Source organism: Colletotrichum fructicola (genome assembly GCF_000319635.2).
Source record: "Colletotrichum fructicola Nara gc5 chromosome Unknown KSG_Nara_v1_contig01, whole genome shotgun sequence".
NCBI classification, from domain to species: domain Eukaryota; kingdom Fungi; phylum Ascomycota; class Sordariomycetes; order Glomerellales; family Glomerellaceae; genus Colletotrichum; species Colletotrichum fructicola.
The window spans coordinates 2,730,185-2,746,980 of NW_027094051.1; the positions used below are offsets into that span (position 1 = coordinate 2,730,185).

Genomic DNA, 16,796 nt, shown 5'->3' on the forward strand with positions numbered 1-16,796 from the left:
CCGAACTTGTGGTCGTGTCAGCCCCCGCTCAGCTGTTGGAGTTCTCAGCTTCCAACTCTTATATCTGCTTGAACTCGTTCTTTTCCCCAACCACAGTTGGATCTTCATTTCCGTCAAGGAATATTATAACGACGCATCATGCCTGTGCTCAAACCAGCGTCAGAATTCGGCCGCTGCGTGCCTCCAGATTCTCAATATGGCATCACAACCTACGCACCGGGTTGGGATTCCGCCATTGCCTTCCGTGAAGGCGATCCAAACATCATGAAGCGAGTCGTTCACATATATCCAAGATTTGGGCCTTTCGGCCCCGTCGGCGAGGTCAGCACTTTCCATACTAACACGTACAATCAACATCGAGATTCCGTCCGTATCATGTGGCTGAACCATAGATTCGCTGACGCACATCCGTCCAGACACTCAGAGCTATCTGCGCCAAAATACAGACACCAGAGGGTCACGGAGCCCTTTACTTCACTTCGCCCCAGTCTCTAGATGCTGTCCGCGCTCACTCTACCCATCCTAATCGCAAGGAGAAGGTCTTGGCGGAAAGTGACCTCGGACATCGCTGCGTCGACATTGGAGGTGTGCGCATCTACCTTGCGACGTTCCCCGCCGCGAAGACGCCTGGTGTCATTGGAGCCTGGCAGAATCCCGGTATCGGTGTTTCCATCCGTCTCGCAGAGTACTTGCACAAGAACATTGACTCGTTGACCGAAGTCGACTTACCCGACCGTTCGACGGTGCCTCCCACAGAGTACCTTTCGGAGGGAGAGGCCCACGGCAAGCTCAAGGAGCGCATTACGGGGCTTCTGCACAGAGCTGCCATCGAGCCAGAGAAGATCAAAGTCCAGAGCAAGGATGTGTTCTTGTACCAGACGGGCATGGCTGCGATTTTCAGTACCCACCATGCGCTACTTCAGTATCGTCCTGGCAGTGTAGCGATTCTGGGCATCGTGTTTCACAGTACTGTTCACTACATTCAAGAAAACTCGCCCCATGGCTATAAGCATTTCGGTCCCGTTGATCCCAAGGGCATAGACATCTTTGAGGCGTGGTTGGATGAACAGGCCGCCGTTGGAAAGGATGTGAGCTACGTTCTCACCGAGTTCCCTAGCAACCCTTTGCTGGCGAGCATTGATCTTGCTCGTCTGAAGAAGCTGGTCAGTCTGATTTTGCATCTCCGTTGACCAACGTCGCATAGCTAACACCGGCAATAGTCTGAGAAGCATAACTTCGTTCTCGTCCTCGACGATACAGTCGGGTCCTTCGCCAACATTGACGTTATCGCACTGTCAGACATCCTCGTCTCATCACTGACGAAGACATTCTCCGGGTACGCCAACGTCATGGGAGGTAGCGTCGTCTTGAACCCTCTCTCGCCACACTACGACGACCTCTCCTCTCACTGGGCCAAAACTTTCCACAACGAACTCTTTACCGCTGATGCTGAAGTCCTCCTGTCTAATTCAGACGACTACCTCGCCCGCACTGCGATCCTCAACCGCAACGCCGCGGCCATGGCCGCCCACCTCCAGCGCCTGGCTGAAGACACTTCCTCGCCAGTATCCAAACTTCTGTACCCAACGTGTCTCCCAGACTATGATATTTACAAATCTTACCTTAGGCGGCCAACCCCTGAACTCGAGGAGCCAGGCGCGGGCTGCTTGCTCAGCATCGACTTTGAGTCCGTCGATACGGCAAAAGCATTTTACGACCGCCTCGTCTTCTATCCGGGTCCCCATTTGGGCGCTCACCGCACGCTCAGCTTCTGCTACAACACTCTTGCATTCGGCAAGGACGCCGACGAGGCGGCGTACCATCGTTCGTACGGTATTTTGGAGGAGACGATACGGATATCGGCAGGGCTGGAGGACGTGCAAGATCTCCTGGACACACTCGACGACGCGCTCGTGGCCGCTAATGAAGTCAAGCAGCAGCGGTTGCAGGCGCCTACGACGGTCGAGGCGGTGGCTGGTACTGGTGTTGCTTCATAGAAATGGGAACTCAAGTCAAAGTCGCCGTCGCGGCTTAATCGAACCCCTAGCTCTCAATCTCTTCGGCGCACATATAGCTAGCTGTATTTGGCTGTGAAAAAAAAAATTGTCATCAAATCACGAAGCTACAAAACTCGCCTTATTCGAGATGAACCATCCAATTTGGAGCAAACGTACATGTCAGGGCAATTCCCCTCTTGCTTGTGCTTGTCCCTGCCTGGCTGTAGTGGTTAACCCTTCCCAGTTTGTGACCCAACCAGCAATAGCAGTAGCACTTGTGTCCTGTTTTTGTTGCCGTCGGACACGTTATGCTGATGAATCGATGACTCTCCCCCTTGGGTAACCGCAATTCCTCAGTTCTACAGCTAAACCCCCATCTAACCAGCAATTCCTGGACAAACGACACTATACAAGCCGCACCCGCACAAAGACAATCACAGGCAATAGAAAGCACAATCGTACGGTATGGTGTCGTATTTCTCCAACTGCTACCAACTGCAATCTAATGCCAACCAAGAGAGAACGCAAAAACCATGAACCCCAAGTCTCCGTAAACAAAGGCGCCGCCGTCGGTCAAGGGGGGTGGTGGGATATTAAGAATCGTAGCGAGGGTATCTACATCTTGTCATGATTCCTTGGACCGCTACCAAAGATTTGTTTGCAGAAGGAAAAGAAAAAGAGATATCAAAAAAGCCGTTGCTGCGTCCCATCCCGTCAACCATTCGTTCTGCTCTCTCGGCCTCTGGTATCGAAATGTTCCATCCATCTCCTTCTACAACGAGCAAACAACGCACGCAAAAGCCAAAAAATTGAAGACCGAGGAAGCCAACGCCGCCTCCGTTCAACAAGAAAACATCGAGCTCATAATCTTCACCTTCCTCACCTCCGGGGGAGGTTGTTGCGGCCGTACGCGCCCGCACCACCCGAGTTCCACCCTTGGTTTACGCTGTTCTTGACGATAAGTGCTGCAGCGGCGGCGGCCGCCTGTCGCTCCTTTTGTCTGTGTCTTTCGCGAAGGTACGGAGCCGCCTCCGGCCTCATGCGGAGAATACGAAGAATCATATCGTCGCTGGGATCCGCCTGGGCCTCTTTGCGCTTCTCCTCCTTGGCCCGCCGCATCGTTCCCAGATTTCGGCTCATCATGATGGACTTGCCGCGACGGATCGTGCCCATGCTAGCAAAAGAGCCGGGACCGCCGCTGAAGGTTGGACCGAAAGTCGCCGGTGCGGACAATCGGTTCTCGTGCTTTTCCTGTAGCAACATCTGCTGCGCCCGCTGAGCGTTGGCGGCAGCCATACGCTCCGACTCTCGAATGAGATTCTGTGTTTCCTCGAAATAGAAGAAATTCAAAGCCGCCAGCTCATGCCACTTGGGTGACCTCAGCACCTCCTGCGGCACACCCAGCTGCTCGCCACTTTCGTCCTTGGCATTGAAAAAGTCGAAAAGCATCTCCAACCACCTGTAAACGATGTCCGATTCTTTCTGTGACAATGGTCTTTGTGACGAGGGCTTTTCTGAGAGAGGGGGTACCAGAAGGCTCTCAACCGCCATGAGGACTTCCTTCCAGAGGCGTGTCATGACCGCCAACATTGTGGCATCCGTTAGCGTCTCTTTCATAATGGCGAAGTTCTGATCAAAGTAGTGGAAGAGAGGTTGCAAGGCGCTCTCGATGTCGGCTTGGGTAGTGACAACGGGCATCGTGGATGCTCGCTTTTTCCATAAGGCAGTCACGGAAGATCCGATTCCGTTACCCTTTAGTAGACTTCGCAAAGTCTCATGGGATATGGTGGCGCTGATCTGAGCTCGGAGCTAATCGGGGGTTAGCAGTCTCTTCTTCGTCAGCGATATGCATTTGCTTGCTTACCTTATCCGTGATCTTGCGAACCATATCTCGTTCCGTTCGCTTGAGATGTCTGAAGGCCTTTCCGAAGTAGAACTGGATGTCGTCTCGCTCGCCTTCCATGCTGACACGCAATAGAACTCTGCCTTGCGTATCCAAATCCAACCAGTATTCTCGTGGCAGGTAATCACTAAAGTGAATAGGATCAAGCTTTAGTGATGTACGACCAACAAAGTCGTGGTCACCAAAGGTGTCGTAGTCCCATATGGTGGCGATGACGTTGAGAGGACCCGATACGGTGATATCGACCGATTCGTCCCATCGTGGGTTCAAGTTCCTGTACACGATCCGCGTCTTGTAGAGACGCTTCTGGTACTCGTCCCCAAGCACCACGTAAGGATCACTGTAACCACCAGGGTCGCATGCCTTCAGGTCTTCGGCTTCGACGACCTTGATTGTAAAGACGTACTTGTTAGGTCGTCTTGATTGCTGCTTAGCACCTTCCGCCCTCCGCAAAACATCAGCGCATGCATCAACATTCATGCTCTTTTCTAGTTTATCCAACTCCTGCATGGCGTATTCGATATTGTTTAGCTTGACAAATGACTGCGGGTAGAACTGGAAAGGCTCGGGCGCCTCCTTGCTGTTCCAAGCATCCCGAGCAATCTGAGCGTATTGCTTGAACATTTCTTGGGTTGTCTTGTTGGCCGCCGCTTCGTCCTGGGCAGTCGGCCGATCCATCTCCTTGGCGAACATCTTCTCAACTTCTTCACAGTACTGCCCTATTCCAGCTGCAAAAGAACGAGCAAGGGCAGTCATGAATCGGGCGTGGTGAACATCACTATCCCACTCGAGCTGATACACCTGTTCCGTGGTCTGCCTGAAGAACATGAACATGTCAATGATGGACAGACTGTGGCGCTCGGCGTCGCTGGGAATATCGTCGGGACTCCGTTTGCGAACTTCAAAATCGTCTATGTTGATGGCGTTGCCCACGAAGTCAACCATCATAGTCTCAGCGTTGCGCACCCATCTCCAAACGAAGTCCACAAGGAGCTCCTCAATCTGAAACTCGAACGGCTTGTCTGGTAGAGCAGCGTGGTGAGTTTGTCTCAATGAGACTAGCTCTTTGTAGAGATCAAAACCATCTTGCATGTTGATTTCCACACCCTTCTCCTTCGCAACGGCAATGGTTCGTTCGATGATGTGTTGTGCGTCTCGCTCGAAACTTGGAAACATGACTTCGACTAAGACTTGCCAAGGCTGAACGCCCATGATGTCGGGAATGTTCTTGTACCGCTTCTTGATCTTGTCAGAAAGCTTGGTCACAGCCCGGCCAAGTTCGACAACATGTGTAAATTCCCATTCGGAAGCATGATTGGGGAGTTTGTCGTGTACAAAGGCGTTATAAACCTCTGTAGCGGCACGCTTCAAGCCCTCCGTAAGATGGTTGGCGAATTCCCGAGTCTGTTCTGGTTTCGGAGAAAACGCAGGATCCTGCAGAATGTGTTCCTCAAGAAGCATCATCACTGATACAATTGGTGGCGGCTTGGACTCGTAGCATCGAATCATGAGATCGTAGAGATCTCGTAGGAGAGCATCATAGAGCGCATTCAATGTTTGCTGGTAGATGGCAAAATCGTGCATTGTCCAGCGACTCTGATCGATCGAAGCCAGTCCGAGGTTGTACTGATGAAGATGTGGGGGCTTCTTCACTTCGGGCGAAGAAGACTTGACGTATTCCATGGCGACAGATAGCTCATCCGCACCAATTTCTCTGTCTAAAAACTTCTTGGCAGACGCTTCAACGAAGCAAACCAGTCTCGAGAATTGTGGAATGCGCCAGTAGACGCAAATTTCGATGAGTAGGTCGGTCGACTGTTTAGAAATGGGCGTCCATTCGGCAGCAGGATCTGCATGTAATTGATCATATGTCATGCACACCTGTAGTATGGCCTTGTAAAACGCTCTTGCGTCTGGGGGAATAAACGTGTAGACAGCCTCCTCAAAGCTCTCGTTGGGGTCTTCGAGCCCCAAAGAACCGAGGCCGAGGGAGCTGTCGAAGTTGAGAATGGACCCATCGGGGCTAGAGATCGCCTTGCTGATTTCGGAGTACGCCTGCTGGTTGCCAAACATGGACATGGGTCGCCCAGGGAGAGGCTTATCAGCTCCTGATGACGTCTTAGCAAGTTCGGGCCGTACTGTCAAGATATCGAGGATGATCTGTGACAGATGTGGTGCCTCGGATCCCTTCCACTCTTGAAAAGCGTCTTCGAGGTCAAAGTCCTCGCTTCTGAGAGCGCCAGGAGCGTCAGAGGCGAGACGCTGTTGATACGCTTTTACGTCCTTCAAAGCAGATTCCTCAGTCCAGACTTGGCGGTTGGCATCGATATCGGTCTGGACTTCGGAGTTCAGGCGGCCAAATATGCGAGCTACCGTTAGAACCAGTGGCATATCTTTCACGTCGTAGCTCAAGGGGACGATGACCTCGATCGTAGTGCCTCCGTCCTGGCTGGCGTCAATGGAAAGGTTCTGATCCCTAGTAAGCAGCTTATTCTCCAGCGTGTGCAGTCGGCTCATCAACTCGGGTCTGTCTCTGTCATGCCCCTGATCGCGCAGCGTTTGCGCCACCAGTCGAATAAACATGGCCATATGTCTGTCGGCCACTTCCTTCCACGAATCGTCAGCTGCCGAGGTTAACGCGGCGTGCTTTTGGTTTGCTTTGGTGGCGGAAGAGTAGAACATGAGGACATATGGCTCCAGCTTGCGATCCTTCTCGACAGACTTTTGAAAGTTCTTCTCGGTGAAGGCTGTGTAGGCTTCGGCGAAGCTGCGCTTGAGAGCTGCATCGTTGAAACCCTGCATCGGCTCCTTTCCGGTGAGAACGTTCTTAATTCTCTTCTCAAGAGGTTTTTGGAAGCCATGCGGGAGCTTGATGCTGTTGGAGCCGCCGGAGACGAACTGGCCAACAAGCTCTGTGACGCTCGTATGAGAACGCTGGGCAGGTTTTGGTGCGGGCACATATTGCTTTCGCTTCTGTCTCGGTTGCAGAAGATAGTTGAGGTAGGCGACACGTAGGGCAAATGTGTATGCATCATCGTGGCTGACGACAGCAGCTCCTCTGGAGAATCCTCTTGGTCTGGTGCTCAGGCGGTTGCTACTCAGACCACGGTTTGGCATCCACGAGCTCCTAGAAGCGGACGACATGGTCGCAAGGGGTGCGTAAAAGCGGGGATTCGACGATCGGATGTATACGACGGTATCGAGAGAGCGATTATGTCGAAAGAGTAGTCATTCTCGAACCTGCGCAGTATGGCCAGGTGTGCAAGGCCCAGGTATAGTACCTTGACTTGAGGTACTGGGGGCAAGGCAGTCGATGGGGAGCGGTGGGCAGTCGTCGAGATCGTGGCCGTGGTAAACTCGTCGTGTGTCGTGGTAGACCGCGGCTCGGCTAGTTGTCAAAGAAGCAGTCTGGGTCAGCGGAGGCGAAACGAGTTGGCCGGTCTCTCGTCAGAAAGGAGGTGGACGACTTGAAGTCGTAGAGGGCGGCCGTGGAGGTGGAGGATCGGTGGTGGTGTTGTACGGTCAAGCAACCGCTCGGGGACCCTCTGTAGGTTTGGGGTTGATGTTTGGCCAGCAGGTGACACACGTCATTGGCAGAAAAGGGGATTGTGGTGACTGCCGGGACCCCTTGTACTTTTCAGGAAAAGGTGGCACGGTGGTACCTGCGGCCCTGCGCGGCGCTAAGCTGCCCCAGTCGAAGGTATTTCTGTAGGGTGGCCACTGGGCTTGACTGGGCCACAGCGCCTGAGGGCCGCAGAGTCAGGTTCCATACGATGTGCTTCTCGACCAGAGCTCACTCCTCTTTCCCTCTAATTAGCATGTATCGGGTATCGATGATGCCTGACGGGACCGGGCTATGGGCACACTGAGATGGAGGGGAGGGGGGCATCACAGGCCACTGCAGCTCTGGCCTGACGATACGACGTTCTCTTTCTTTCAAGTGTAGGTAGGGCCAGCCCGGGACGGGAGCTGCTCAGTGGTGCCTCTGCCAATGGATCTACACGGCCTGGCCCTGACATCTCAAGGGAGCCATGCGGCGAAGACGATGACCAAGGGCAAAAGGCAAAGGCAAAGGCAAAAAGCAGCAAAGGTTTCGTTGGTGAATCACCTCGATCGACTGCCCAAGGGGGAGGATGCGTTCCTTTCGAGGTCTGTTTCAACAGGGCTTTTCTTTTCACCAAGAAGCCACCTCCATTCCCCTGATTGATGACACCCAATTACACGACATGTGTCTCCAACTAGAGATACTCGAACAGCATCTCATCATGATGTCTTGAATGGCAGCTGCTGACTGGCTCCTGCAGCCATCGCCTCAAACCATGTTCAAGCCTTCTGTCGCTGCAATAATCTTACAGCCAACGGCATGCTGCAATTGCATTGCAGGCAACGGGACGGCACCTCTACCGAGAAAACAGAACCAACATCACATGTTTCCGGCCGGCATTGTTTCTTGGCTGCTTGGGTGCTTTTTTCCTGCTGTGTTTTCTTTTCGTGTTCTCCACCGCATCGCCCGAGACCCAGGGCCATCTCCGTGGCTGCTCGCACCAGCAAATCAGTGTGGTTCGTCCGGACCATGGACGAGCGGTCTGAACGCGCATGTCCGTCATGCGGCGGCAACTCTTCATTTCCCGGCTCTTATCACACTCACCATTATCATTTCTCATGGTCGCTGCCGACCTTATATTATCGACAGCCAATCATCAACAAGCCATACCACAAGCATCTGTCACGTCGGATCGAACACGGGTTCAATTGCAACTTGCAGGAAACATGACTGTCCCATGGATGACCGGTTTGCATACCTTTGCGTAATGGGCAACGTCGGTGTTAGTCAGTGTCTGGCAGAATACGAGCACACTGGCCGACACGACGGGCGATACGATGAGATACGTTGGGCCAGCCTGCAGAAGAAACGCCATACGAATGTCTAAACCAACGGTGGATCGACGATGCGTCTCAACGACTAATAAATCAAGCAGCAGCGGCAGCAGCAGTAGCAGCAAAAGCACCCGAATTGCTTGCTGCAGAATGCAGTGCAGTACTCTGTACCGTGGCAGACAATCCGAACGCGACCTCCCCAATCCCGTCGACGAGCTAACAGGTCCGTCCCAATTTTGTCCGAGGATCTTCCTTGCCGGAGGCTGGGAAACTGGGGATTGCATGGTCTGTTATTTATTCCACACATGGTTTGCATGCGGCTGTCAGAGCAGCAATAAGGCGCAAAGGAGAGATGCCCAACCCCAAGTTCACCCAAAGAGGCATTGTCACGTCACAGGCTGTGGTCCTGTGGTCGCGGGCCGGCCGAGGACTTGGGCTGGCGATTTGATTGAGGAAACGCCAACAATAGGTGACGGTCCACAGGGTGAAATGCGAGGAGTCATTCGGAGTCAGTCGCATGCGGCATCGTCAAGGCGGCACGTCGCATAAGCTCGCACCGGCCAGGCGGTTGCGCAGGAACTACTGGCTGGCAAAGCTTTTGACTTTGGTCCGTCGCACGTTTCTCGCGCGCAGAAGCATCTTCTACCGCAGCGGCAGCAGCAGCAGAAGCATCCAAAGGGAGGGCACGCAGGACTCTGAAACGAGGTGTTTGTTCCTCAGGTCGCGTGGGCTGCTGCCGGTGCCGAGTTTGAACGACCTAGGTCCGTTTGACCCATTGGGTGAAAGCTACTCCAACAAACAAGAGCGAGGTGATTTGAGGAGTGGTTCTTGTGCTGCAAGCCGCGAAATGATGCTGGCAAAAGATCAGCGATTGACTTTTACGCTGGTGGTCTGGCCGACTGGGAAGCCCCTCTCCAAAACCCCTCCTCTTGCGCAGGCGTCCCTTCGAAACGTATCTATCTGGCCCCTTTTCCTCCTCCCTGGTGCAGCAGGATGGAATGTGGTGAACGGATTTTGTCTTTTGTTCTTGTCTTGGCGCGACTCGGTCTGTGAGCAGCCGTTCATCATCGCCTTTTTTTTTTTTTTCTTTTTTTTTTCCCTTTTTCACAGCGAGTTCGAAGACAAGCAATTGGATTCGTTCCATTAGGTAAGGCGACTGTCGAGCGTCCTTGCATCTAGCTTCGCTTCCCCAAGTCGGGAGGGGCAACGACGACGGGCAGGGGAGACGGCGGAGGGGCGTCGTCCAGGCAGCTTCTCTGGAGCGCTTCAACGTGCAGGGCAGGTGGTGTGGTGATCCCATGTGCTGCGGTCACTGTTGACGGACATTTGTGCTGCTGACCCCACCGCGAGACCGCTAATGAGAGGCCGCCGTGGTGGTGATTCTGCGATCTACCTACCTACTTGTGCGCGCGCATAGCGTCCCTGAGATGAGCGTGATTGATGCCCAGCATTTGGAATCGCAAACCTGCCTTCCTAGCAAAAATCACACGCTAGGCATAGCGAATTTGATGCAGGAGTCAGGACCGGTGCAGACGACGGAGGACCTCACCTTAAGGTCTATCATAGCCTGTATCCGCAGTACTACCTGCTAGGTACGCAGCAGGTAGGTAAGTGGACAGGGGTCGGGATAAATGTGAATCGGCGCCAATCTCGTCTTTGCCAACCTTGAGCCCGGAGTGGGCTTGATTCAACGTCACAACGGGGAGGTTCCTGAGTCCCGTCCTTGACTCCTTCCTGTGGCCCTCCACGTCCCGGCTAGCCAGAGTCCCTGGCACCCTTTCCTAAAAAGCCAAGGTGCCCTGCTTGGTGCCTGTCCAGCTGTGCGTGTGTGGAGAGAGAGAGAGTGACAGTGAGAGGAACCTAGGAGAGAGAGAAAAAGCGAAGCTGCAAGGTACATGCTACCTCCCGCTCATGCTTGAATTTGCATATTTCCCAAGTACCCACGACTGCCCGCCGAGCGAATAGAACACCTACCTAGGAGCAGCACAAGCACCAAGAAGTCAGACGCACCAGTGGCAGTGGCAGGCCTCTGAGGCAGACATGCCGCAGCCCAGTTCCTCTTTTGATATCGCAACATTCAACCTTCGCATCTCCATGACCCTCATACTCTCCCCCTTCTTCTATTCTTCCACTTACACTTCTACTTTACTGCCATCGTTGTCATCTTAGCTCCCGTTGCCAACTCGAAGCGACGCCGCCGACGCCCACGTCCACGCCTCCCCGCCCTCTCGTCGCAGTCTTCCCTCTCACCCTCTCCCCTCCGCTCAGGCCGTCGTCGCCTCCAGCGTCTCAAAGCTGGCCGCCCAGTCCACATTCTCGTACAGGCTCCTCGTGGCTGTGGCTTGGCCTTGTCTTGCGCCGCCAAATGTCCACGATCCTGGCCAACCTGCGACCCCGCGCTGCGAAGCCCGCCCACGATTCCAGCGGCTCTCCTTTGGCTGCCGAAACCTCGACTTTCTCCTCTTGAATGCGCACTTGACCCCCGGATGAGCATCTCAACATGGGCATCGTTAGCAGCAAGCCCGACGACGGGGCGACTCTCTTTCTAAGAGACCAGAATCGACGTGCGCTCTCCCTCAGTCCCATACCTGCACCGCCTGCCCTGCTTGCTGTTCATGCACGCAGCCTGGCGGCGCATCGCAGTCGCTTTCCACTGACTTTTTTTGCTCTCTCTTGAATAGTAACCATATCCTCCCTCGTCATTTCGAACCCAAAAAGGCGTTCCTCTATAAACATTGTTCCCAATGCATTTCCTGCCACCAGAGTATCCGCCTCTCGCCCCCTCGGCGATAGTAGTCCCATAGAATTCATTCAGGTTCGTCGGCGCAAATCATAGGCTCCCCCATGCGCAAAAACACCTTCCAGCCTCGTCTCGGGCACCAGACACTGACTGCCGCCTTGCAGGACACCGAAGTTGTTACTAGCCCAGGCGGCGCTCCGAATTTCATCCTCAAACTCACACATGACGAAGAGCTAGTCTTCACATTTACCTTTATCATTCGCCAGGGACAGCAGTTTGTTACCAGCGGCGCCACCGATACCATAGCCAACATCGACACCCAAATCAGCGGACTGACCTACGTGTACGCCTCTAACCCCCGCGAGGTTGAGAACCTCGTTACTCGCGAATTCCATGCCGACCCGAATCTACACAAGAACTCCAATGTTGAATTGGTAGGGGACTTTGGGACCGGAGGCCACGCCTCGGTTTCTTTCGAGTGGACTTGGAAATGGAAACCTCCGAAGCCCATTGAAGACAGAGGCGGTGGATGGAGGAACTCATGCAGCGTACGTTGGCCGCCGTGCCTCCCACTTGTGGCAGTATCTGATCCCGCGACAGTTCGTCGAGTACGACCCCCGCGCTCACCGGCTACACACCCTGGCCAGCTTCTCGTATTGGGTATCAAGTAAGTTCTCGTGATCCCCGGACGACATCTGCGGCTCGTGACTGACCACCCGTAGACGCCACTCTGCCGCTGAGCCACCCGAACTCGCCGTCTCCTCCGTTCCTCTTGACCGCGCCCCCCAAAATCCGTGTCGCATCCTCACAGTCTGTCGATTCCCGCATTAGCAACGCCGAGCTAGATGAGCCCTCTTCACCCTTGCCGGTCAACACGTCTTCGTCCACACTCCTCCCCGTACAGCCACCCCTAGCCCAGGAGCCTGTGAAGGTTGATGTTGCGTGCCCGAAACCAACCGACGATGTTCTTGTGCCAGACGATGGGCCGGTTTTCAGGGCAACGATCAAAGCGCTGGAACAAAAGACGGGCAACATGCGAACACAGATGAAGCGCGTGCTAAAGATGGCTAAGCAGGCGCATGAAGCTCAGGTGGAAGCCAACAAGAACTTCTCCGAATTCATCGATACACTCCGTGAAGCATCATCGACAAATGCGAATGCTGTTCAGCCAGCAATTGAGCACTACTTCGACAAAATTGCCAGGGAAATTCTGTCCTACGAGCGACAGAATACCGTCAATCTCAAACGCATTGTCATTGATCCATTGGACAAATTTTACACGGTGGATATCAAACAGGCTGAATCCAAAAAGCGAGACTTCGAGGAGGAGAGCAAGGATTACTACGCTTACGTTTCTCGATATCTAGGCCAGCGCCACGACTCGGTCAAGGCTAAGAAGCTTGCGGAGAGCGACTCCAAGTATCAGACGAAACGCCGCAACTTTGAGCTTAAGCGGTTCGACTACTCTAGCTTCATGCAGGATCTTCATGGTGGACGCAAGGAGCAAGAGGTTCTCTCTCACCTCACAAGATATGCTGATGCCCAAACGAGGACCTTCTTGGAGGCCGCAAAGAAAATCGACACTTTGGTGCCGCAGTTGGAGGCGCTGTCGAATGAGGTTCAAGAGGCTGATAAAGAATATCAATACCAGAGGCGCGAGCGAGAGGAAAAGAGGCGACTTCTGGAAAAGGGCAACCAAACTTACAATGAGCCGGAGCCAGTCCCGTTGGCCAGCACTAGCTCAGTCCAAGTCGCGGGCTCAAACGGAAACGCGTACGTCTCCGACAGCGACCTTGGTCGAGCCGACAGTACCGGCTCCCAACTGAAGGTCGCACTGACCTCCGGATCCAACTCGACCGTGGCCATAGTTTCTCCCGAGTTGTCCAGGTCTCCAGGCAGTCTGGGCGCATCTTCAGTTGGAAGCCCTGCACAGGCCTCTAAATTCAAAGGCATCCGTGACTTGGAGGAGAAAGATTACGGAACGTCAAGTGCAAGCAGTGCCCAGCGCAAGGAAGGTTTGCTGTGGTCTCTCAGCAAGCCCGGCAACCATGTTGACCCTCGCAATTTGAAGCAACAGGGCTGGCACAAGTAAGCACTGCCCAAAGTTTTGGCGGATGTACCCATACTGACGTGATGTAGATTTTGGATTGTACTTGATCAGGGTAAGCTTTCAGAATACAGTAACTGGAAGCAAAGGTTGGATCTTCACATGGATCCAATCGATTTGAGAATGGCCTCTGTGAGAGAAGCCCGTAACGCTGAGCGTCGATTTTGCTTTGAAGTCATTACGCCACATTATAAGCGAGTTTACCAGGCCACTTCCGAAGAGGACATGAACAGTTGGATTTTAGCTATCAACAATGCACTCCAAAGCGCTGTTGAAGGCCGAGTTGCCAGAGATAAATCCGGGCCTGGGGCTTCCGACTCGGGCTCTATCAGGAAGGATATTGGGTCCATCCTGACGGGCAAGAGCCCTTCAGTCGGGCACAACAGCCACCATGCGCATTCCAACAGCGGTGCGCCGATGCGCCGAATAACTGTCGGCGCCCGGCCAAGCACTCATCGATCTACCAGTTCGAGTTACGACGACAACCCTGATAAGCTATTGCAACTACTCCGCGACAACGACCAGGGCAATTGCTGGTGCGCGGACTGCGGATCCGGAACCAAGGTCGAGTGGGTCTCAATCAATCTGGCAATCATTGTTTGCATCGAGTGTAGCGGTATCCATCGCTCTCTTGGTACGCATATCAGCAAAGTGAGGTCTCTGACCTTAGACATCAACTCTTTCACTCCCGATATTGTCGAACTCTTGTTGCTTGTCGGAAACCGGGTGTCGAATATGGTTTGGGAGGCAAAGCTCGAGCCCGGCATGAAGCCTGGACCCCAGGCAACGCGCGAGCAGCGGCTGAGGTTCATCACGGCGAAGTACGTGGATAGAGCGTACATTGAGCCCATCTCGGCGACATTATCTCGTTACCCTACACCCGAAGACACTTTGCTGGCGGCGATCAAGAAGAATGAAATCCAGCAGGTTATTTATGCATTGGCTCTCAAGGCCAGTCCTAACGTTACGGATCGTTCGAGGGGTACGCATGCAGTGTTCTTGGCGCTAGCAGCGGCTGATCCGGCATCACCTTCACCAACCCCTGGCCAACCATCGGAGGCGGAGAGGGTGGTGCCATTTCCAGTCGCCGAGATGCTTCTTCAAAACGGGGCGGAAATACCTTCATCGATGCCTGCATTCCCCCTGAGTCGAAGCGCTCAATTGTATATTGAAGAGAAACGGGGCAGAAACACGGGATTTTCGAGCGATACTGTCGGGACGCTCCCTGGCAATATGAGCCCCGACCAGAAGCTAGCGCGCGAAAGGGAATCGCGTCTGCAGAAGCGAGTGAGCGCAGGAGGCCGTTTGGCCAAGAGTCCGATTCCGGAAAGGTAGCGACCTGCCCGTCTCGATCGACTGGCACACTTTGATATGTGCTTCACGTTTGCATACCCAGCATCTAAACGCGGCTCCAGTTATGATGACTCCTTTGGTGGGAAACAGGCTTCAACGGATGAGGATGACTATTAAAAGTGCAATGATACACGAGGGCATATCGGCTTTGGCCAGGTCATGGGAGAAACGCTTGGCGTACCCGACTGTCGTTACCAGATTTTGACGTACGCTTTGCGCGTCTGGTATTTTTGCCGAATGAATTGCCATGGTCGTCGCACAGCAGGAGGTGGATCAGAGAAACAGTTTCTCACATGCAGCATGTATGCTCTTTGGCGACAGACGTCTGCAAAAAAGCAGATACGTTGGAGTAGTAGTCCTCTATTGGAAAGACGAGGTGCTGAGAGACAGTGATATTCGATGTGCGCATGAGTTTATCAGTGTGTATAGTAATAATAATGAAATGATGAACACAAAGAATGCTTTACACTAGTGATGAAATTCCAGATCGGTCTGGACCGATCTGAGATCAAATGGTTTTCGGTGACTCTCGGTGAGGGGGGATAACTCTACGAAGGAGATCGCAGCTTGTGGCAGGTGAGCTACCCACGTGGATTGGCGAATGTGGATGACGTCTCGAGGTTAGCGTAATGGCTGTACTCCGCGGCAGGCGAAGCAGCGCGACGTTGAAAATGGAGATGAGATTCCGCACGAGCACGCATGTGATGAGAGATGGCGGGCTTTCGCTCTCTGGCTGGGACCAGTTGAGGTGCTCCCTCCGAACGACGCGTGACGATATGTCTCGGACGGCGACTCGAGATGACAGCACGGGAGTTCGCGTAAGGCGTTTCACCGGATGGTAAACCAGAACCAAGTCCTGTCAAACCAGTAACGGGTTCTACTAAAAGGAGCTTTCCATCCGCAGGGGGTAAAAGCAGCTGGCTGACCAGAATGTCGGAATCTCGATCCTTGTAGCTTGGGGGAGAATGCACCGAATGATTCATGGGGGCTATCATCTGCGGGTGTTCGACCTAGTGTGAGGTAGTCGGCAGACGGGATGGGCACAAGACACGAACGAGTTCCCCGCCACTTCGTGGAAGACGACTCGGACGGGAACCATATGAAGGCTGGACGCCATCTCACGCGGCGATGTGTCCCAGGTGGTTTCTCGGCTGCCACGATCGAGGTTCAAGTGCAAGTCGGAGTGAAAGAGGGACCCTTTTTTTTTTTTTCTTCCTCCGAGACTGCGCGATCCCATGTTGAACTGATCGACAGTTCCACCAGCATTTTTTCCCCCTCTATCAAGCCTCTTTCCCGCCTGACGTCTTCCCGCAGGAAGCTCTGCGACCCTGCAGCTCCCCGTCGTCACTGCTCGCTCACTCGGCTTGCGAACCGGTGCCCACACTGCACGCCCAGCAAGACGGGACGCCCCAGAAGCAAGCCCGCTGATTGTCGCCCGTGGATCTGGATGGCACGCTCTCCAGGTTTTGGACAACCGGAAGACAGTGAAGTTTGGAAACTGCTGGTGAGTTTTTCCGGATTATTGTTTGCCACACTCATCAGATGGTTGTGGAGGAGAGGGGGAGCTGATATTCATGAGAAGTACACAAAGGATTGTATGCGGAACAACCGATGGACCGCATTTCTAGGCTGCAACTCGCGCCAGAAAGTTGACGTCTCGCTCGCTGCGCAGTGCAGTCATACAATCCCTATCAGAGCATCAGCGTGAAGAGTCAAAAGCGCGGCGACCCACTTGCAATTGCACGGCCCCCGATCCGGAGTGAGGAAAGCCCTGTCTGACTCTGTCCTGCCTGGGAAATCCAGCCCAGTCCGCCGAGC

General features: G+C 53.8%; 3 protein-coding genes across 3 annotated transcripts; 2 read left to right on the top strand and 1 right to left on the bottom strand.

The window, feature by feature from the left end:
• Positions 1 to 138: 138 nt before the first annotated feature.
• On the top strand, positions 139 to 1,997 carry CGGC5_v000784 (putative cystathionine gamma-synthase; the record flags this gene model as incomplete). Its single annotated transcript, XM_032020166.1, has 3 exons — positions 139 to 321; positions 417 to 1,163; positions 1,221 to 1,997. The coding sequence occupies 3 exons, from the start codon at positions 139 to 141 to the stop codon at positions 1,995 to 1,997; spliced, it is 1,707 nt and encodes a 568-aa protein (XP_031882755.1).
• Positions 1,998 to 2,876: 879 nt separating this feature from the next.
• On the bottom strand, positions 2,877 to 7,044 carry CGGC5_v000785 (Uncharacterized protein; the record flags this gene model as incomplete). The annotated part of the gene is made up of 2 exons (XM_032020164.1): positions 2,877 to 3,806; positions 3,862 to 7,044. 2 exons carry the CDS (start codon positions 7,042 to 7,044, stop codon positions 2,877 to 2,879), a joined length of 4,113 nt encoding a protein of 1,370 aa, XP_031882836.1.
• A 4,234-nt stretch (positions 7,045 to 11,278) lies between these two features.
• On the top strand, positions 11,279 to 16,606 carry cnt6 (putative ribosylation factor GTPase-activating protein cnt6; the record flags this gene model as incomplete). Its single annotated transcript, XM_066150718.1, has 8 exons — positions 11,279 to 11,342; positions 11,460 to 11,593; positions 11,683 to 12,066; positions 12,119 to 12,185; positions 12,241 to 13,606; positions 13,658 to 14,607; positions 16,293 to 16,482; positions 16,561 to 16,606. 8 exons carry the CDS (start codon positions 11,279 to 11,281, stop codon positions 16,604 to 16,606), a joined length of 3,201 nt encoding a protein of 1,066 aa, XP_066009951.1.
• Positions 16,607 to 16,796: the final 190 nt, after the last annotated feature.